Genomic DNA, 24078 nt, shown 5'->3' with positions numbered 1-24078 from the left:
CTTCTTGTTGTGTACTTACATGGTAGTGGGGATGGTCTGGTCTCTCTTACTATTCTTTTGAGGATACTAATCCCATCTTGGAGACCCAATATGCATGTCTTCATCTAAGTCAAATTTCCTCCCAGAAACTGCAAATGCTACCACACTGGTGGTGAGGGCTTCAACATATGCATTTTAGAGGGACACAAATACTCAGACCATAAAAAGGTATCTGGGAGATCTCAGAATTTGGTTTAGAAAAGATTGGTGTACTGTATTAGTATGCTATTGCTGCTGTAACAAATTTCCATAAACTTAGTGGCTTAAGACAATGGGAATTTTTCATCTTACAGTTCTGGAGTCCAGAAGTCCTAAAACCAAGGTGTCAGCAGGGCTACCTTCCTCCTAAACGTTCTAAAAGATAATTCACTTCCTTCCCTTTCCTGCAACTAGAGGCCATTAGCATTTCTTGGCTCAATGGCCACTCCCTTACATCTTTTAAACTCTGCTTCTTTGGATTTGATTCTCTTGCTTCTCTTTCATAAGGACCCCTGGTGATAAAATTAAGTCCATTTAGATAATTCAGTGTAATCTCCCCATATCACTCCCTGAATCATATTTACAAAGTCCCTTTTGCTGCATAAGGTGACAGATTTATGGGTTCTGGGGGTTGGGATGTTGAAATCTTGTTAAAGGGGACAGTATTATTCTGTCTACCATAGCATTCATAAGGTTATATCTGTAGGAACATCCAGATCAAAACTCAGGATTTCTTAACTCATTTCACACTATAATGCTATTTTTTTCATGTGAGAAAACCTTAGAGTTACTAAAATCAGTTTTACCTAGGATCAGACTGAAGAAACCACAGTTTTCCATAGCAGACCAAAAAAATAGGTCTGAGTTGCCTTGGAAATTATGGCCAATTATTTGCAGACTTTTTTATTATTCTCTTGGCAGGGATGAAAGTGAAAGTAACAAAGTACACAGAAGAAAGAATAAAAACATTTCAATGAACTAAAGGCTTATTATTTTAGAAGATAAAACATAATAAGATACTCCAGGATGGCCTGATTTTCATTCTTTTGGAATAATAAAATGGAAAACATCTGGGGCTGCTTTATTCTGTTGACTTTGGTGCCCATCTGTGTGGCTGGAATGATAATTAGAGAAGGGATCAGGAATCGTGTCTTATATTCTCTATAATGTGAGCATTGGATTTAAGCAAATTATTTTAACTCAAACATGACACATGTGAAAAGGATCTATATATTTCATAAACACATTGCTTAAATGAATTATAAAGCTCACATCTGACAAATATCTACCATGTGTCAAGCACTGTAATATGTGTCCTTTACAAATGTTATCACACTTAATCTCCACCATTGTTTATTTTCAGGAGAGGAAACTGAGACATAGATAGTTTCAGTAATTTATAGGTTAGGAACCACTAAGTGGGGTCCTGCAGTAGGGAAGATAGCTGGGGCTCAACTCTGAATAAAGCAGAGCTAAGTGGAAATTGGCCAAGAAGATATGCAGGGGGTCAGAGAATTAAAAATGACTAAGAGGAAACATCAGGAATAATGGAGATTCTGGCTAAACTGACCTAACAGAATTCCTGCTGAAGACAGACCAGCATGACTAGAAATCACTCAGGCAAAGGTGAAGGAGAAGGAATGTAATTGAATATATAGAGTGGTCAGATAGAGAAGGAAGGGATTCTAAACTACTCAGCAGGTTCTTCACAAAACTCCATTTTACAAGAAAATGCACAGATGGAATTAACTGAAAATCCAGAAGGCTTTCTGGTGTTTGGCCAAGCAAAGTGTCTCCATCCCTTCATATGTGAGTCATTGGTTTATTCAGTTAGTAATCCCAATGCAATCAGTGACAGAGTTGTGTAGTCGTCATGAAAAGTGTCAAGTGTGCTGTTTTCTTTGATCCTCATAGTACCTTTATGGAAGAAGTTGAGTCAGGCAGTTATTGCATTAAAATGAGACGTTCCATTGATTGGCCAAGCAAGTAACTTACAAGGCTGATCTAATCACCATGTTTCAGCTCTTTTCACCATGCATTTACTACCAGGAGACAGATCCCAGCTCTATAAAGTAGACAAAAAGGATTTAGTTACATTAATTGTTGATCCCAAAATAGCAGCAATCTTAAAAACAAAATTAGATAACAATTTTTGAGTATTTAATATTTTCCACTTACAGCTTTAAGCATCATAGTTGCATTAAAACAGTCACTGGTAACAACCAACATGAGAGCTAGGTACAGTTTTTAATCTTCTTAACACTGGAGCATATTGACCCATTTTTTTCTTTCTTCTTTTCTCTCTCTCTCTTTCTCTCTCTCTCTCTCTCTCTCTCTCTCTCTCTCTCTCTCTCTGGATTGGGGATTGAACCCAGGGGCATTTTACCCTTGTCATTTTTTTTTTTTTTTGAGACAGGGTCTCAATAAGTTGCTCAGGGCCTCAGTAACTTACTGAGGCTGGCCTTGAATTTATGATCCTGCTGCCTCAGCCTCTCAAGCCACTGGGATTAGAAGTGTGCACCATTGAGCAGAGCTGACCTGTTATTTTCACAAATAATATTTATCAGTTTATTTTACAAGTTAGAAAACTATAGTTGAAAAGAAACTAAGTAACTTGTCCAAAAATCTGCAATTAACCATTACACTATGCTATCCCCTTAGCTAACTTTATTCTTTGTTCTTTCAATGGAGACAAGATAAAAAGAGAAATAAACAAATACTTGAATTTGTGGTTCCTGTTTGAATTTCTCTTTATATGCATAATAATATATGACTGAATTTTCACTTCAGAAGAACAACATTATAATGTGATATCTAGAGGTTTTTAAGAGTTACAGACTGCTTTTTAAATATCCATGTAGCTCAAGTGCTAGATTCTGACTACCAATAGGTAAGATCATATTTCATTTAACTTGATTAAAATCTCAAAATCCTTCAGGATTGTGAGAAAAACAATTCATTATATTACTTCTTGGTGAAGGTTTTATTTTATTTTATTTTTGTTATTTCTCAACAGGAAAGGTACATTAAATCGGTTTCCTGGATTAGGGATGTAGCTCAGTGGTAGAGTGCATGCCTAGCAGGCTTAAAGTAGATACATTTGGTGGAAAAACAAACATTTAAAAGAATTTGGTATAGAAAAAAAGTCACTTTAGCAAGACAGTTTAAAAATATTCAATAATCCTCTTTTTGCGTGACAAAGATTACAGTTAATATAGAAGAATAAGAAGGAGGAAGAGAATAAGAAGAAAAAAAAGAAATTTGATTAGAAATAAGACTTATTGAATTTTTTCCCCATATATCCAGAACCATAATATAGAATGACATTTTGATTGTGCTTTTCTCTTTGCTCATTGCATTCTAATTTTTTTGCTTCAAGTATTGAGTTATTGTTTCAGCAAAAAAATATGACAAGAGGAATGATTATTGTGTACCCATGAAATACTAGAACCAGAAGCTTCAAGTTAAGTGATAATTGAGCTCTGAGCAATGCAGATTAAAGAAGCATGTGAACTGAAAGCAAATTCTTGTTAAAAATTATTGAAATTAAAGAACATGCCACTCTAAAAGAATGATCCATAACAGAAACCTGGATCCATGATTGAAAAAAATGGGAAAAATGCCAAGCTTTGAAAAACATTTGCATGGACCTGAAAGCACCTTATAATTGTGCCTCTCTTTATTTACAATCTAAGGTTTATTATTATTATATTGACTGGAAAAGTTTTAAAAACAATGGTCACTATACTTTAATATGTAACTCATACAATTAATTTTTTATTAGCTGCAAATGTGAGTCATTTCATCTGACATTTCCGAAAGCCACATATTGCCTTATATGTATTTGTTTTTCATTCATTAGACTGATCTTCAAATAGTCAGTGTTGACGTTAGTGCTGGTTGAGCCATTCCTAAGCTCCTCCTTTTCCTCTTTAATTGATTCTCCTTGACTGGAGACACACCTAGAAGAATGAAATGTATTGTTTCCGAGAATATGGCATAATCCAATTCATGATATTATTCCTATGCTCCTTGGTCAGCAGAAGTGACATTGGGTAGGTGACTTGAAGAAGCATGGTGACCCGTTGTTGAGCTCTTCCATGGCTGACAGGAACCCTTCTGTTCCTTCATGTCACATTCTTTGTGGAATCTAGTAAGCCAAATAAAAGTCAAGAATGGTTTAGTGAACAGAACTTTCTTTAGACTCATAGTGAATATGAGACAGAAAACAGAACAGTGTAAATATTTACAAATGCAAATATATGTTGGGCCAAAGGACAGTAAGTGCAAAAATATACTGGACAAAAGAAACAATGAGGGTGGAAATTTGAATTGAAGACAAAGAGAGATTAGTAGGAACACTCAGTTTTCAATTCCCCTCATAGCTTTTCCACGTGAACTTTCCCTGTTCTTCATCCCCAGAGAACAATTTTCTCTCCTTCTTCACCTATATAAAGTCTAAGATGGAGGAGACCATAGCACAATTTAGACTGAGGCACCATGGCTACACTACTGTTCAAAGGAAGAAAAACAAAGACATGGTTAAGAAAAAGTTTTTGTTTTTTTTTTTAACAGGTTAAAAACATTTTTACATCTATGCTGAATCAAAATGTACAGAAAATTATAATGTAAAAAGTGCCTTGGTCTCTCCAGGAATTAGATGATAGTTACATCAACACTTTCCAATGTTTCCTTCTGGCAGGTTATGTTTAGTACATAGTATATCCATGTGTGCTTTTTTCACTCAAATAGCACATTATTCTTCACAATCCATTTAAAAATTGGTGATGACTCCATTCATGTGTCTTTTGTTTACCTAATAATGTATCTTTCTTTATCATTATGTATCAAATCTCTTTCATGCATTTTCATAGTTTAATGTGCCATTTGGAGGGTTTAAAACATAAAGGTTATAACAATTATTTGCATATACAATTACAGCATAATGAATCCTACTATAATGTATAATTATAATGCACCAATAAAAATTTAAAAAACTAGTATTAAATAATGGCTCAATATTTTAATAAGTGTACAAAGTAAGGTGTCCCATTTTATGAAAGACTATTTAATCATAACATCATTGATGGAAATTTTTTAGGTTCTTGGTTGTTTTGTGTGCTAGATCATTATTTCTGTATCAATTATATGTCAACATATATCTTCAAGTACAATTGTATTGTTTTGACATTTTCTCTCTGCGTATTGAAATTGCTCTCACAGCAAACTATTCACATCTTAGAATGCCATCCTGGCTTCTTAAGTCCACTGGAGACTGATAACCTCACTTTGGACCTTACACTGTGTGAATTGGTACCCATGCACCTAAAGCACAATAGCTTCAGGCAACAGACAGCCCTGTTGCTCTCACCTTCTGCCTGTGCTGAGGCTGGAAGCATTAGATAAATTAAAAGCTTGTGTATTTTGTACAGGGCCTTTTCAGTTCATCAATTATCCCTGAGAAACAGCAACAAAGGCCAGTTTTAGAGACTTCAAAACTTCCTGTAATCATGATTCCTGGCCATGGTTGTAGGGTCAGGAGTTCCCCTGGGATCAAGCCCAGAACATGCTGAATCTTGAACAGGTTACTAAGGGCCAGAGATGGTTTTAACATGTTGCTCACCAAAGTATCCTTATGCCACTCAACATTTCATTCAGTCTCTTTAACTGAGAATAAAATATGTTTAGCTCCGTTTTATCAGCTTTCAATCTGCCATAAATTACTGTGGGACCAAACTACAAAGGAAATGTTTATCTTCAAGACTCTAATATACATGAAGATACTGAGCTCCAGGAGTGTATATTCTGTTTAAGGATTGTCCCCTGCAAACACACGCATAAGCACAGCCACATTCAAACAGTCCCCTCCTCACCCTAGTTTTTATTATTCTTGAGGGGAGATCTCTGGGGTTATAAAAGCTGTTTTCCCCCCTTCTACCCTGAAATTAATGCAAACAGCAAAGCTGGATCTTCTTCATCCTCATTGTTAAGGCCTCAAATGAAGGTCTTGTCACCAGACGGGGGCGAGAAGGCACTGGAGCGCGGCAGCACAGAGAGCATCTGAATTCCCCCCTCTATGACTGATTGGTAGAGAACTGGAAAGCAGCGACCGGCCCCCTGCAGCTTGATTAGCCATTGGCTGGAAAGAGGTGGCAATCAGGGCGGGCCAAGGCTGATGCGCTCGCTTCAGCTCGATGCTGCCACCGCGGTCGGGTTGCGCTGTCGCCGCTGCAGCCGCTGCCTGGGTTCCTCCATCCGTCTCTGCCTGGAGGCTGTCTCTTGGGCTCCGGGCGCAGACACCATGGTGAGTACTTTCAGCCGGGTCAGGTAGGAACCTCGCGCTTTGTCGGAGGCTCTCTTTGGCTGTCTAGCGTGATGCGGGTCCGCAGGCGCGCACCACCGCCGCGCCGCGGGGGAAGCCTCGGTTGCCCGCATTCCAGGGGGGAGACGGGAATGCCAGGGGTAGTTTCGGGAGCGATCAGTGCCTCTGCTTCCCTAGCCGGTCCTCTGAGCGGCGCCCCAGCTTCCCGAGCTCGGGAAAGGAAGGTGCGGCCGAGGTGCGGGTGGTTCCCGGCTCCCGCAGGGCCAGCGAGTAGGGAAGGCTGAGCGCCCGAGAGAGGGAGGCTCCGGGTGCCTTTCGCATTCTGTGCCGGGTCTTCAGCTTGTCTCCCGAGTTGACAGGTGAGTGGGGGTGAGAAGATGGCGTGGGGAAAGGGCGGGTGGTAAAGGGGAGAATCTGCCCCTAATGGGGGAGGGGAGTTGCCCGCGACGATCCACCTCCGTTGGTATAATAGAGTACCCCTAATAGAGCCGGGGTGGAGGGCTGGGTAAAAGGTTAAAGGGCGCAGTGGAAGCAGATGCAGCGGCCTGGCTCCCAAGCTCCTTCCACCTACAGCCCGCGGGCCCCTGACACTCCGGTTTCTCCCTACAGTACGGATTTGTGAATCATGCTCTGGAACTGCTGGTGATCCGCAATTATGGCCCCGAAGTGTGGGAAGACATCAAGTAAGTGACCGGCTTTTCTATCAGGGATCGCGCGTTGGAGCCCTGCGTGGGGGATCCTGATGAGAGGCCCCTAGCATGGTCCCCCGCACTTAATGACTTCTTTGCCTGCCTCCTGGAGGGGTGGCGGGTGCGCATCCTCGGAGTTGCCTCCACCCGCCCTTATGCTCCTCTCCTGGCTGCAGCTGCGCTCCCACGCCCCGAACTGGGACCCGGAGAGGAGGGGTGGCCGGGGCGGGGCTGGGAGGACTAGAGCCACCGAAAGGAGCTCCTTGGGGTCAATGCGGCCTCCAGACCCAGCCAGAGCGTGGGAACACTGTAAGAGAGCCTATGGCTCCCAGGCCCAGCAGGCTGGTCAGCTCCCACGCAGAGAGGGGGCCCAAGGGACTGCACAGGCCTGTCTGCGAGGCAAATGTTACCAGAGGCCTTAAAAATAAACGAAAGACCTGAGCTCCTTTATGATTTACACATGGCGTGGACACATAAAATTAAGGGGTTTTTTTTTTTTTTTTTGTATGCTAAAATGCACTCAATTTCTTGAGCAAGTGCATCAAATGTATTTATTCCTCTGAAATAAAGTGTAATTGGAATACTTTCTTTTTAATTTCCCCACAATTCCCTTGGGACCTAATTTATTTGTGTTTCGTGATGAAGCTTGACAGTTCTGTGGTTTCAATCTAGAGCCTGGAGCCCAGTACTGAGGATATGAACTGAAATATCACACACCTGTGATTTTGAACCTGTTATAATGATGAGTCATCATCTCAGCCCCTGAATCATTTCAGTCTACCAAAAGTTACCTCTCTCTCCCACACTTAAGAAATTTGCATCTAATATTATAACTGACCACCACCAACTAGCTATACCAAACCATATTGTAGATTATAATCTTAGAGTAATAATCAGCCTATCACATTCTATCACATTCTAATGGTGGTGGAGAGAAAGGTTACCTCTGTAAGTAGATAAATACATTTTTATATATTCTGATTTCCCTTAGTCACTGAATTTATTTTGTTATCTCATGTAGGTAACAACTCCTTGCTATTGTTTGGTAAGCACATTGTGAATATTATCAATCATTTCTAACAGGTCTTATTAAGCAATAATAGGATAGTGACTTCTTAGAATTATATACTTCCATGGAAATGACAGAGGTTATAAATTCATCCCTAGAATGCAATATCTTTCCCTGGATCTGCAATCATTAAGCATTTTTTCTTATTTCATACGTCATTTACATTACTCACAGAATGCATCTATATATTACAAAAAGATGTTGAGATTTGGCTATTATAAATCAAACAATAATCTAGGCCCTAAGGCTTACTTTGAGACTTTGATTTTCTTTCCACCTTTTAAATATATTTATACGTTTACAGTGGTTGGTAGACAGTTATAGAAAGGCAAACACACAGAACAAGGTTTTAAACAGGGTAATTTAAATACAGGATTATTTGTAAGCTACTTTCTATGTAAATTTATAAAAGCAACTTACATATAATGTTTTCTCATGTGTAAAACAGAAATTTCCAGATTTTCTGGTGGCTATACTATGACAATGAATGTTTATAATTTCAAGAGCATAATAAAAGATGACTATGATGATTAAACAGTATTTACAGAATTTAACCACATTTAGAATGTATGTCCTATCTATTACCATCATCAGTTCAGATAACTGGTAAATATAGAGATGAAAACTTATACTTCCAAAACTTTTAAAAAATTTAAATGATCAAAACAATTATCAATATTGATCACATTTTCCTCAGAGGGGATGAAAATCTAAAAACACAAATTTCATTGATGAGAATTTCCAAATTATGATAAGAATAATAAGTTATGTGCAACTTTAAAAAATTATTAATTTTTATTTATTCATTTATTTTCAACACTGGGGATTGAACCCAGGGACATTCTATTGCTGCTCCACCTCCTCAGCTCTTTTTAGTTTTTATTTTGTGACAAGTGGTAATAACAGTCATCAAAACAACATTGTTTTTGTAAAAATGAAACAGGTCATAGGGTATTATTTTTTTTCATTTAAAATACCTTAGAGGATTATTTTCCAGCAAGGAGAATACTGTTGGTTGAACTAGTATGGGCAATCCAGACATTAATTTTCATTCTCTTTCCCCTTCTCTTCTTCCTCCTATCTCCCTCCTTTTTCTGAAGCATTCTTTTGGTGGATCCTAGCCTGTATTAGGGGATGCAGTTTAATATCAATGCAAGTGACCCTGGTTTAGCTCTGCGCTGAGGGAATTGGTCTCCTACCCAGTTCCCCTGAGGGATTGTTAAATGCCCACTGGAAGATTATTTGCTTACCTCAGCAGAAATTTTCACCGCCTGGGGAGAGAGGAGGAGAAATTAGAGGAGTGTAATTGAAAAATGCTGCTAAAATGATTCTGATCCTTCCTCCCTATTCCACCTTCCACTCCAAGGAAAATCATGAAGATACTTTCAGCTTGAACTTTTTATAATGAGAAATTTAATATGTAAGAAAACATTTTTCTTTGTCTCAATAAGTAACAAACTGCTCTATCTTCTTCTTTGGCCTATGAAAAACTAAGTAGATGTTCAAATATTTTATATACTACTTTTTTGTTTTAGTAGGAAATGGCCATCCATCTTCATGAGAAAGGATGCCAAACATTTAATGACAAATAAAACCCTAAGTAACAGAATCCAGACAGAAAATTCTTAGTGGATAAAACCAAAAATGCTTCATTGTAAACTCAGCATCCACTTTACTCTTACCAACAGTATAACCATTTCACAGGGGCATTAAATTCCTCTTCTTAGGAAAATGAAAAATTGTCCAAACCAAAGGCTAGCAAACTTTGTCTTGAAGGACCACATACTAAATGTCTTAGGTGCTATGGACCAAATAAAAATTGAAGACATTGTGTATAATCTACAGAATATTAAAATGTAACTCTTTAAAGGTGTAAAAACCATTCTTACCTCCTGGACCAGAAAACAAAAATGCACTGGGCCAGGCTCAACCCACTGGCTACAGATTGCTTACCTCTGATCTACACATTAAATAGCACGAAAAAACAAAAGAGACCTTTAAATCTACTTCAAATCCTGTTTTTTTGATATCCATTAAAGTTTCCTATGGTCCTTTTAAGAGGCCATGCTTCCTAAATAAGGAGAAAAATCAATGATTAATCTAGAAAACACATAAAGTCAGGATTTATTTATATTAAAAGTGCATCTAAATACTTGTTTTAACCATCTATCTAAACCTTGCATCAGCACTGGATAAACTAATTATTTCATTGAGTTCAATTTTAGATTTTTCTAACTTCACTGGAACATATGGATTTTAAAGATGGTTTCAAAAAATTGAAAAATCTAAGATGATTAAAAATCTATTAAAAAACAAATAACACATTCTACAGATTTAGCTTAGTGGTGAAGCACATGCTTAGACACACAAGACCCTGATTTCAATCCCCCAAACTGCACAAAATTTTAATAAGAAATAGCACCTTTCTAAAATCGATAATCATTTACCTAGAATTGAGCAGGCTACTGAATATCTTTTTAACTATGAAGTGCTACACAAAGTATTGATAAGCCTTACTCTGTTTTACTAAAAGATCTAAGATAAACAGTTGGATCAAGATTTTGATATGAGGAAAATAAGTTTGATAATAATTTAATGACATTGCTTTGACAAATATTGTAGTTAATTCCTCTAGAGGGTTGTCAATTATTTTCCCTTCTGTTAAGAATACATAATTGTTTCGTATGGTTTTATCTGATTTCCTTATAGCAGGGCCTAATACTTTTTCATGCATTGATTCATTTTCTCTTTCATATATCGTTAAGCTTATCTTTAGTGAGCATAGTTTAGTGTTTCAAGCACTGAGGATAGAAAAGCAAATGATGTAATCCATTGCTTTCAGAGAGTCTAGAGATATCAGGATATTTTTGGTCTTTTTCTCCCCCTACTTTTCCTGTCTGAAACTCAAATATGGAAACATTTTACATGTTAGACAACATATACTGATCTTCCAGTTTTTAAATTAACATTTCCAGTTGAATTTGTTAATCATGAATTCAACATTGCGGTTCAAGTAAACAAACATTTTGTTATAAAATGATTATGTGGTTCTCAAGTTGCTTACACTTTCTAAGTCTCAACTTCAAAAGGAAAAAAAAATATATATATATATATGTATATATATAATAGGGTTGTTGTAATAATAATGTCTGCAAAATGCTTAGTGCAATTCTTAAATAGCAGCTTAATTAATGGTAGCTTTTTAATCACTTTATTGTAAAATCAGTGCTTTTCAATATTACTCTTCCCCAGCTCATCTGAAAGATATGAAATTTTCTTTTAATAGTAGCAACCTGGAGTGGTTGGGGATTTAACTTGGTGGCAGAGTGCTTGCCTAGTATGTGCAAGGCCCTGGGTTTAATCCCCAGAACGATTTAAAAAATATCTACGCATGTATCTATGTATCTATCTGTCTACACACACACACACACACACACACACACACACACACGCCTGTTGCAGTCTACAAACTATATATTCATCTAAATGTTTCCATATCACTCTAGGATAAGTGGTAACTACAATGTGTGTTTATTTATTTATTTGTTTGTCTGTTCTCCCTCTCTTATCCATTTCCTGTAACTGGTACCAGTAACTTTGAATCTGAAGTGCCTTTTAGACACCTCTGTTCTTTACTTCTGGCTCATATTACCTTCCCTTGCATTCCTCAAAAAGTCCTTCTTTAGCTCTTCTCAGTCTGTTTAGTTCTCTTTCTATACATCCTGTGGATTATGGGAAAAATATTATTTGCATTATTCTATTTTCCAGCTGAAGTTCTACTTTGGAGTCAGTCTCATGTTATACTCTTCAAACCACTTCCCTGCCCCTAGTGCTTATTGATTGTCAGAAAACACCATGTATTCTCTGAGTGTTCATTTTATTAAAACAAATTCAGACATTATGGTTAAAAGAAGCGCATGCTTTGCTATGAGCTAGTTACAATCCTTTGTAGTCATCTATCCAAGTATGTCATCATGTTTTGCCATGTTTTGATTAAATTTTCATATTTATGAAGACATGAGTTAAGGTATACCTCTTCATATCTGTTCTCAAGTAGGAATAAACCTATGTATATTTTCAAATGTTAATGGTTCTTTATATTATAAAGCTATTTAAAATGTCCAAAATCCTTTCTTCTCTACCATTTCAGTTGAGTGTTACAATATCTATTTGAACTATGAAAGACTTCCTAACAGACAGAAAAATAGGAAAACCAGGTCCTTGTTAGGATCAGGATTTTTTTTTTCTGAAGAAACTTACTTATGTCTGGAGCAATTTGGGGGAACTAGATGTCTAAATATAAACCATTTCATATTGCCAGTGAGCTCTTTGCATGAGGCTCTCCCAGAACCTGGACTATGTTGGGGAGCAACGTGGCCCTTGGTGATAAGGCTAGTCAGAACTTTATCTCAAGTGCTTTGATTTGTTTTGCATCTTTATTTTTTTTATGATTTGAAGAATCCATATAAAATCTTTATTTTCTTTGTATTCTGCAATTTTTGAAAATTAAAAGAAAATCAAAGAACTATAGTGTTTAATTTAGTGTGTCAGAAAAGGAACTCCACACATTACAATGAGCACCAGAAGAAAAAATGAGATCTGTTTTCCTTCTTTATATATCCAGTTATGGTGATGGCAAATATTAAGTAGAGATGGCTGCTGTTTACAAGAACAATGTCCTTTCTACCGTCTTCTTTTCTCCAGAATAAGGGACTCTGGCAAATGTTTCTCTTTAATGTGTTGGACAGCAGTAGTTATGGGTTGATACTGTGCAGTCTCACAGACCCAACAGGAAAACACACATAAGTAAATGAACACTATAAAGAAACCTCAACTGGCCTAATTCACATGGTGACAACTCAGAAGACAACAATACCTGGAGCTTTTGCATTTGCTACTTTGTCTCCTTGTCTAGTGAAGAGGAAACAGTAAGGAAAATGGTGTCTTTGTTGTTTGTGTCTAGCAAAATGTAGCACCTCTTTCTATATGAACTACATCAAAAGATATTGAGGTCAGAGAGATTTCTAGACTAGGTTAAATATTCTGAAGTTTTTGATATTTTGATATTTTGAGAGTATTTCATTGGTCATTATTGCAAATTCTGATCTACTTGCCATTCATGCTGAATCATTAAATATTAAATTGTTGAAATCCTTACTAGTCCATCTTCAAATTACCTAATCATGGCTACCTCTCAGTCTGTATGTCACATTTACTCTTACCACTCCTGCCCATGTTCAGTTCCTCAAACATACTGAATTTTTAGATGTGTCCCAGTAACATCTGCACTTGGAATGGGCTTCTTTTCTTCACTCTCTTTACCTCCTCCTATAAAAATATATAGGTATCAGCTTTGAATGGTCACAACAAATGTTACTTGGTAAAGGAACATCTCATATTCAAAACTGTAGTTTCCCTTCATAGTATACGTAAGACTTTATAATTATGTCTGTCTACCCTCCTTAACTACCCCTAGGAGAAATGTCGATAAAATGTTATGTGTTTCTTTTTTTCAATACTTTACCAGTCACTCTCTGTAAATATAATATGTATAAATTCTTATGTATGAATTACCTTTTATATTCTTAATTTCCAGAGAACACAGAACACATATTTGTCACAGATATTTTTCTGCAACCGAAATTTATAATGTTGGAATTATAACATCTTCACCCTATTTAGTAAGATATATTTTCTATTGAAATAGACATTTTCCACCCACCTTTATCGATATGATTGACAAATTAAAATTGTATGTACTCAGTGTATACAACTTGATGATTTGATGTATGTACACACTGAGGAATAATCACCACAGACAAGCTAACATACCCCTCACCTCTTATGGTTATTCCTTTATAGTAATAAGAACACTTAAGATCCACCCTTTTAGCAAATTGCAAATATGCATTATAATGTTCTTAACTAGTTTCACTTTACAAAATAAATCATTCTTATATCAGTAAAGGCAAAAGATATGCTAATTAATGATAGCATATCCATTTGGAAGGGAGGGAGTTCTTTATGTTGTCTTATGGACATTTTGGAAGGTTTATGAATGCTGTTGTTGGATTTTCCAATTTCCTATGAGAAAAGGCAGTTACTGGATTGAATTCAGGACATGACGGAATCCTTTAGCATGCATTTCAAAGGCAGGTATGTGTGATACTGCTTCAAGTCAATGTCATAGACAGTAGATAAATGTCTGTACTACTGAAATTAAATTTGAAAACCAGATGGGAATGCTCAGAGTGTCATTCTGTTTTGAATGTAATATCTCACTTATATTAGACTGTTACCATATGGATCTGCAGTCACAGTCCTAAGTGCTTCATCCTCATTTCACTTAATCTTCATTCCACCAATAATGCGCTCATTATTCTCATTTTATAAATAGGAGAATTGAGACTGTGAAACCTTAGCAAAAACTGCTTTAAGCCATGTAGCTGTACTGATCAGATCAGGGATTTGGATATAGGTGGGCTTGTGACCATCTACTATGTGCTTTCTCCCAGTGAGCAGGACCTGCAACTTTCTCCTTCCCAAAGCCAATCAATTTAGGAAGGATATGGGTGATGTACATGTGTGTTAGTACTGCCTGCTTTTGCTTTTATGGAATGTTCCGGCACTTGCACAGATTATTTTAATTATAATATTTTTAAAGGCAGTTTTATTTTATCAACCATCACAGGCACTCAAGGAAATTTCAACCTCCAAACTTTTGAGGAAGTTATTTATTTACTTTTTTTTTTTTTTGAGAAGAGCTACGAATTGATGCACTCCCAGGGTTAAGAATGAAGTTGCTGATAAGGGCTCATTTGAAATGATTGTGGATATGTTTTAAAAAATGAGGAAGTTGCTATTCAGGGTCTCCCATGCCAGGCTAGTCACAGGAAAAAAAAAACAAAAACCTAAGATATGAGTGTCCCTCATGAAAGTGTAGAGGGATGAACACAAGACTCACAGGGATTGACCTCTAGTGAAAGATCTTGAAGCTATTCATGGATTTAAAGGGCACTTCTTCTCCTGGGCAGCCTCCTTGAGCTAGATTCTCTCTTTGGGAGTTCAGACTTACTAGAAACAGTAATAATACAGAGGATACTCATGCATCCCAGGCAGTTAGAAAAAAGCAATATAAATTTTTTAATTTTTAGATGCAATGTACAGTTATTATCTGTGGTTTATAATGGGACATTTTAATTTTAATAATGATTGGACACCACACAATATTATGGTATCCTAGCTCTTTCCAGTGGACCATCCAAGGAACTATTATCCAGACTTCTGTGTATTGTCTTTTAATACCACTCAGCTCCAATAATGCTTACAGGATCAGCATTCCTTGGAACTGTCCAAGACAAGAACTTACTCATTTGAGACTCTGTTTTCTAACATCTATATTTAGGGTTTCCAATTGCAGAACACCTGTTTTCATAGCTCCACAACAACTTCTTTATCTCAAGATGAGCAGTCCTTGAAATGTGCTTGTGGGAAAAAGTAGAGAGTAGCAGGAACACAATGTCAGGACATGGATTCAGTTTGTTTTTAGGTTCACATATGGTAATTAAGGAATATCTCCGTAAGTAAAGATTTATGAGAAATTTTGCTTGGACATTTTTGACAAATTGTCTATTTTTTTAAAAAAAATGAATATCACAAAATAAGGTGAATTTTCAAAGTAAGCAGTGGACTTTTGCCAGTTATGTTTGATTGCTTGTAGGGTGTTTGGAAACATGTGGGGAAATATATTTAATTCATTTCCTCATTTTAAAACATGCACACATTTATTTAGCACAAGATTGTTTCACACATTTGAGTTAGGTACCAGTTGTCAATTAAAATCCAAAAATCCCAATCCAAAAACACCACTTTTTTGGGGGGGGAAGGTAATAAGAAAAAACAAAAGATTGGTTTAAGCTCCAATAGTCTCTAACAGTGTAGGAAATGAATTTCTACTGGGAAAATTATTCATTTAAAAATACTTAATTTTTAAGTAGTTATTGAGAAATCCTAGCTATAATGCATAGAATTTGTTATCATTTGGTCATGATTTTAAGATAGGGGAGATAGAGCTTGGTTTGGCAAGTTTAGTTCATAAATTGTATCATTTAATCAACAAAGTAAATGTTTGGTTAAGTTATTCTGATGCTGAATGAGAATTAATAAGATTTTATCTTCATTCTTCTCCTCTTATCCGTTCTTCCTCTTCCTCTTTTCCCTCTTCCTTCATCTTTTTCTTCAATACTATGATGGTCACCTGTTAGATGTTGATTTAGTCAGCCTTTTAATTGAAGTTACCAAAAGACCTGAGAAGAACAATTAGAGGAGGAAAAGTTTATTTTGAAGCTCACAGTTTCAGAGGTCTCTATCCATAGAAGGCCAGCTGTATTCCTCAGGGCTCAAGATAAGGGAGAAATCCTGGCAGAAGGGTAGGGTGGAAGAACATGGCTTGGGGCATTGCACCAAGAAGGGGAGGGAGAGAGGGAGGGAGGGAAGGGGAGGAGATGCACACACTCTACTCACTAGATACAAAATATATACCCCACACCCCTAATGATCTACTTTCTCCAGCCACACCCTACCTGCCTTCAGTCACCATCCAGTTAATCCTATCAGGGATAATTCACTGATTGGACTCTCATAACCCAATCATTTCACCTCTAAACCTGCTCGCATTGTCTCACACATGAATTTTTAGGGAACACTTCACATTCAAACCATAACAGACATATTGGGCACCTTGTGAGAAGCACTATCCTAAGCCCTTTACATAGATTGAAATGACTGGAGGTAAATAGTGCTATTTCTTTGTTTTACAGAGGAGGAAATTAAACACCAAGAGGCAAACTGTCCAGATTCAGTGTGATTGCATATGGGATTAGTTTAGTTACTTATTTGGAGTGTGACTTATGGGTGAAACCAAGTGAGTTTCTCTATCTAGGTTTACTTGTGAACCAAAGAAAATGCCCTTTTCACCTCATCCTAGACCACTTTAAAACTAAACTTTAGGCCACATTAAAAATAAACCTTCTCTAAATATTTGTTAATGTTTGTTGACTGCTTTCCTGGAGTTATGCACTGAGTAGAAGAATTTGATGCTTACCCCAAGCAGAGTCATTGGGTACATAAGGTAAAGATAACAGAAAGCCCTGAAAATCATACTGTTTGAACACAGTAGAAACTGTTCATTTGGGGTTACCCAAGAGATTTAAATAGTAATCATCATCATCATCATCATCATCAAAAACATCAAAATACAAGAAATGACTACATATGAAGATAGCACTTCTGTTGGTGGTTATTTGATAGATGAAAAGGTGTATAATGCACTTTAATCCTATTTACCTATTGCCTATTACATATTACCTAGTATATTTTTGTCACCTAACAACTGAAACATAAAAGCACATCCAAAATCTTTCATTAGGGAGAACATTTTAATTAGGGTTCTCAGAGAAACCATGGTTTCCCTCACGTGTATACTAAGTGTAGTTTAAATGGCGAAGAAATTACATAATTTATTTGTGTAATGCAATGATTTAAATAAAGTCTAAATATGTGTGGTAGAACCCCTCTAGGGAAAAAAAGAAAGGAAGAAAAAAAAGAAAAAAACATGTGTGATACTCCCACAGGTTTTTAAGATAAATGTAATTAAAGAGCTCTAAGTAATTTTGAATAACTCAGTAGAATTTGGTATGAAATTAGTAAGAGAAGGTGATTATTTCTTGCCATTGTACTATTGTTCACAAGGAAACATGTTTGGGTGGGCCATTTCAGAAGCTAAAGCTTGAAAGATAAAGGTCTTTAATAAAAAGACAGACAGAAAGAAATGCACTGACTTGTGGTTAGGGGATTTCTGGGGAAATGGCTGTTACATTTTATGCACAGGTGCTGCGTGTTCTGCTTGTATCCCACTCATTTAAGGCTTGTTATGGAGTTGTGTGTGTTTCAGAGAAACTGCGTTTATTATAGAAATTGGTGACTTTTATTTCTTTGGGTTGGAAGAAAGAGAATGGAGCATGGTGAAAACTTGAATTAATTAATTAATTTTATCATATGTTAAATTAGCATTTACTTATATTTTATCAGCATGGACTAAATCAGGGGCTCCAAAACTATAATTTGTAGATTAGTGTTGTTTCATAATAAAATGTTAAAGGCAAAATGACAAAAATAAGAATCAGGATATTTATGACTTTTAAACTGGAAATTCCATTTCTAGGATTTTATTTTATTTTTATATAGAAATACAGTTAACGACAAAGATGTTCAGCAAAGCATTGTTCATACATATGGAAAAAAATAAAAGCCATCTAATTTTTTACCAAGACTGCAATATGCCTATACAATGCAATTTTATTCAGTCATGGCACAAAAATATATTTATTAATATGAAAATATATCCATCAAATAGTAAGTTAAGAAAGGAGATTTTAAAGCATATATATATATACATATATATATATATGTATATATATATATGATATTGAAGCATGAGTAACTTAAATATAATATTAGCAGTGGTTATCTCAGGATATGAGAGGATTATTTTTCTTTTTAGTTTTTCCTTTCCTGTACTTTATTTATTTTTACAATTAGAAATTAGAAATGCATTAATATACAATAGCATTTCTCAAAGGATAAATTGGTGCTTGTACATTCTGTGTTCATGAGTTTTGGATATCTACTGAAGCTTGATATAAAAGAGTCAAGTCTTTGAATAGCTCTGTCCCTTTAATATAATAGCTACCTATGTTTGGAGGAAAGGAGATCACATTTTACATATACCTCTACACTGAATATGCAGGCAAAGGAAGCGCTGTAGTTATTAGTAATGTGCATTAATGCTTCAACTACTTAGAACATAATTTTGCACATGTTCTTTTTACAGTTGTGGAAAGTGAGCTATATATTTGTTCCCACTTTAGAAAACAAAGGTTAATGCTCATGCTTATATATATTGTTTCTTCAAATTTATTTAGCTAGTAAATTCTGGATTCTGAAATTCAGAACACCATACTTCACCATGCTTACCAAAATCATTTTGTTGTTATTTTTACAGTTCTGAGGATAGAACCTAGAACCTCAAACATGATAGACAAGCACTTTACCACTTAGCTGCATCTCCAGCCCATTATTCCCTCCCTTCCCCTCTTTTCTCTCTCTCTTTCCTCCCTCTACCCCTCCCCCTCCCCCTCTCCTCCCCCTCTCCCCCTTCGCCTCTTTCCCGCCCCCCTCCCCCTTCCCCTTGTTCCCCATCCCCCTCTCTCCCTCTCTCCCTCTCTCTCACCTTATCACCTTATTTTTTTTTTTTTTTAAATAAGAAAGGAAAGAAGGAATGCTTTGACTCATGGTTAAGGGATTTCTGGGGAAATGGGTATTCCTCCATTTTATATAAAAGAACTATGTTTTCTACTTGGATCTCGTTCTAAATTCAAGGCTTATTATGGATTGGGGTGTGTTTCAAAGAAATTGAATGCATGTCTGTGGCCAGGAAATGATATGCTTTGAAGAACAATGGGTGTTCTCAGGAATATCTCCAAGCTAAAGGTGGCATAGGCTGTACCGCCATTTTAAACTTTCTCTTGAGATGCATCTGCAATGAGGAAGCTTCAGAGGAGAGAAAGTGATTTGTCCTGCCTTGAATTTCCCCTGGTATGGTGTCGGTGTCTAGCTTTCCTTGTATTCTCCTGGCAACAGACAGTGACTTGGATCTGTTGGATTAAGAGTCAGAGATTGATATCCAAGTTCCGTGTATTTTTATGAATTTAACACTGGAAAAGATATATGGGAGCTTGTCAGCTCCTTTCTCCACCTAACAGTGTTTTGAAGAATGGCTTCCCCCTCTCATTTGGACATTTGTTTGAGAAAAGTAATCCAAATATCAAAATAAATGTATTTATAGAATTGTGATGACTATTAAAAATGATAACTATAATTTTCTTCCACTAATACTGTGTACATTTCGAGCTACTGTGTTTAATAAGCAAAGGATATATTTGAGGATTTTATCAGTCCACTTGGCATCTCAAACTTAATATGTTGACAACATAACTCTTGATCTTAACCACCAGTCTACCTCCAGTAGTCTCTCTCAAGTCAGCTACTGATGATAACATCCTTCTAGTTGCTCAGTCCAAAAACCTTGGTGTCATCCCTTAGACTTCTCCCTCTCACACTCTGCATCCAGTCCTTCAGCAAATCCTGTGGAACAAGCATGGAGATTTGAACCACTGCCCGTCCACTCCCCTGCTCCCACCCTGAAGTCTTTCTTACCTGAATGTTTGCAGTAGCCTTCTAATTGGCCTGCTCAATGTGTCCTACAGGCTTTTGTTCCATGCTCAATGCAGCAGCTAGCCTCATTCATTGAACCTATGTCAGTTCTTTAGCCTCTCACATAGCAAGGGCCAGAACCTCTTCATCTCTTTCAAGTTATGTTAGTCACCCCAGTGACTAACTGGATCCAAATATGGTGGCCTGTTGTGACCTCTCTGACCCATTCTCTTGGTCCTCTGCTCTGTTCCATCTACACTGGCTTCTGTAATTCCTGAGGATGCTCCCCAGCCCTTGGCACTTACCATTCCCTCTGCCCTGACCACAGTTCCCGCAGATGGCTCACGATCACTTAGACTTCACTTATACTCTAGGTTTAGCAAGGCCTGGCCATTGTGCTTGAACATCCATCCCTCTACTCTGCTTTATTTCCCTCTGTATTTTCATTTTCTATATTACATATTAGCTTTATGCCTTATCTATCTCCTTTACTAGAATATATGTACTCTAAGGGATTGGGGATTTTTGTCAATTTCACTGAAGATTTTATCCCTAGCGTCTAGATCAATGTTCAGCACATACAGGGATACAATGAAGGTTTGATGAATCTTTATTAAACCAAAAGTTGCTTCTTGATTATGTTTGTTCAGGGTCAAGTATTATATTGGGCATTAGAGTACTAATAAGTGTTTTATTCATTTTTTACTGGTGCTTTATAATTACATATATTAGAGTACCATTTAAATGTTGATTGTATGAAAACATAGTTAAAATATTTTAATTTGGGAAAAGGGATGTGACAATTTCTCTTTATAACTAAACTTTTAAATATATTATCTTGATTTAAATAAATTTAAATAAAACAAATCCTATTTCAGATATAAAAACCATTGCTTATAGAATGACTATGGTAGCTACTTTGTTATTTCAACTTCTCCCCCACATTGCTCACTCATTTTTATTTTCCAGAAAAGAGGCGCAGTTAGATGAAGAAGGACAGTTTCTTGTCAGAATAATATATGATGATTCCAAAACTTATGATTTGGTTGCTGCTGCAAGCAAAGTTCTCAGTAAGTTGAATGGAATTTTTTTTTTCTTTGGTTCAGATACATATAGAAGCCCAAAGGAATGTATGTTTCAGTATCACAACCCTGATGGGGAGCACATTCATATGTAATGATAGGGTCAGGCTATCCCCCACCCCTCTTCTTCCCTTTACAAGCTCTTTCTAGAATGGAAAAGAGAAAATGTGCTCCATGTGCCTCCCCATAGAAAGCTATGTACTGAGGAAGGAAAAAACTATATCAATAATTAATGTAATAACTTTAATTATGATGTCAGCAATAGCATAATTAACAAGTGTATGCAGAAACTATTCCCAAATCTCTTTTTACAATCGCAAGTTATGCTAGCTACTGATAAAAGAAACAGGAAACTGTGACTTATAGGCAAAGACCATTGATATCCATATGTTCTTCAAAGGCAAAGAGTTTCATGGAGAAAGTTATACTTGAGATAATATCTGTTATTCCCACAGCATAACTTAAGCTGTAGTTTGCATAAAATACAATAAAGTGTGTAGCTTTGATCAACAGTACATCAGGATTAAAAAAATAAGTAAGTGGTTAATAATAAGAAAACTATACAGCCTCATTAGTAATCAAAATTGAAACAAAATATGAAATAACTTAAAATTGAAACTTGGTAGTTATTAAAAAATGAAATATCTATGCAGTCAAGAGTAGCATTAAAGGAGAAAGAAGTCACTTCACATTTTTGATCTGATGATTAATTAAGATGACTTTTTAAAATGTTAAATATCTCTAGCAATCAGATAAATTAAAATTAAAATTACACTGAGATTTCATCTCAATTCAGTCAGAATGGCAACAATCAGGAATAGAAGTAACAAGTGAGACCTTGTCTCTAAGTAAAATACAAAATAGGGCTGGAGATGTGGCTTGGGGGCCAAGTACCCCTGAGTTCAATCCCTGGTATTAAATAAAAGAAAAAGAATACAAGTAACAATAAATGTTGGTGAGGATATGAGCAAAAAGGTACACTCAAACATTGCAGATGGGACTACAAATTAGTTCAACCCCTCTGGAAAGCAGTAAAAATTGGGAATGGAACACCATTTGACCCAGTTATCCTACTCCTCAGTCAGTATATACCCAAAGAATTTAAAATCAGGATACAATAGTGATGCAGTCACATCAACGTTTACACACAATTCACAATTCATAATAGCTAAGCTATGGAATCAATTTAGGTGCCCATCAATAGACGAATGGATAAAGAAAATATGGTTTATATAAACAATAGACTATTACTCAGTCATAAAGAAGAATGATTTTATTATGTTCACCAGTAAATGTCTGAATCTGGTGACTATCATGCTAAGTGAAATAAGTGAATCCCCAAAACCAAAGGGTGAATGCTAACACACAACAAGGGGTAGGGGAGAATAGAAGTTTATTGGATTAGACAAAGGGAAGGGATTAGACTGAAGGGAAGGGAGCAGGAACAGGAAAAGCAAAGACAGTAGAATGAATCTGACATGACTTTCCTCTGTACATGTATGAATACACCACAGTGAGTCTCACCATTGTGCATACCCCAAGACTGGGATCCTAATTAGAATAAGATATCCTCCATGTTTATGTAAATATGTCAAAATAGATTCTACTGTCTGTTAATGTATTAATACATATTAAATAATATGTTAGTATTGTCTTCTCAGAATGCATTGAATTGTCCTGGCCAGATGTTTTTCTTTTGAACTGTGTTCACTCTGCACAAAAATTATAGCTATTTTAAATCATTTTAATATACCTTTAGCCTCCTTCTTCTTGTTAACAGTATTCTACCTGTAATATATATATGTATATATTTTTTACCTCTTTCAAACCATAAAACAGATCTCAATGCTGGCGAAATCCTCCAAATGTTTGGGAAGATGTTTTTTGTCTTTTGTCAAGAATCTGGTTATGATACCATTTTGCGTGTCCTGGGATCTAATGTCAGAGAATTTCTACAGGTAAGCAATTTCATATTCTATCAGTAAAAGTTATGAGTTTGTGTTTCTTAAATAGAGGTTCTAGAATGCTTTTGTTCAGCCATCTGTACAAGAGTCTCATGCTGCTAAAATGGAATCATAGTGGGCTTTCCCACGTTTATTGGGTGGTCTTGAACATATTTTAGCACTTTTACTTCATATTTTTTTCTTAACTTCTTGTTGCTGATCATTTCTAGTATGCAAGTCATAAATTAATATTGTTTAAACTTCACAGGGCCTATTATGATCTATTCAATGGCTTCTTAGTTATTATACATGCTAAAGTTTGTAGTTTAAAGTTTTTGACATATAATATTGTTCTATTTTCATTTTGTAAGATAGTTCCAGTTAGTAGAGTCTAGTTAAACAGTATATCAGTATTTACAAAGTCCTACCTAGAACTTGTCATTTAGGAAAAAGGATCAGGGCTCTTAGGTATCTACCTCCCCCCAAATACTGAGCATACTTGCTGTAGAGTTACCTTTTAATAAGTCTATTAGTAAGAGGAAAGTTGGAAACCTTTCAAAGTCAGTGTCGAGTGAAAAAGATAAATAATGTCACCAAAGGCCTTTATCTTATAGTCTTGTTAAAATTTACAAGTTTTTTTTACTAGTAAATTACCCCATTAGATGAAAGTCTATTTCTGGAT

At 36.2% G+C, this 24078-nt stretch overlaps 1 protein-coding gene across 1 annotated transcript in view; it reads left to right on the top strand.

Moving 5' to 3' along the window:
- Nucleotides 1-6222: 6222 nt before the first annotated feature.
- Nucleotides 6223-24078, top strand: part of Gucy1b1 (guanylate cyclase 1 soluble subunit beta 1) — a 42078-nt gene continuing 24222 nt past the window's right edge. The window contains exons 1-4 of the mRNA XM_027926652.3: nt 6223-6322; nt 6950-7023; nt 21341-21441; nt 23293-23411. Of these exons, the coding sequence (XP_027782453.2) occupies nt 6320-6322; nt 6950-7023; nt 21341-21441; nt 23293-23411 (297 nt within the window). The 5' untranslated portion in view covers nt 6223-6319. The remainder of the gene's footprint in view (nt 6323-6949; nt 7024-21340; nt 21442-23292; nt 23412-24078) is intronic.

The sequence above is a fragment of the Marmota flaviventris genome, chromosome 7 (assembly GCF_047511675.1).
Source record: "Marmota flaviventris isolate mMarFla1 chromosome 7, mMarFla1.hap1, whole genome shotgun sequence".
Lineage (NCBI taxonomy): Eukaryota > Metazoa > Chordata > Mammalia > Rodentia > Sciuridae > Marmota > Marmota flaviventris.
The sequence above is the reverse complement of the archived record's forward strand: the minus strand, read 5'-3'. Positions and strand labels throughout refer to the sequence as shown.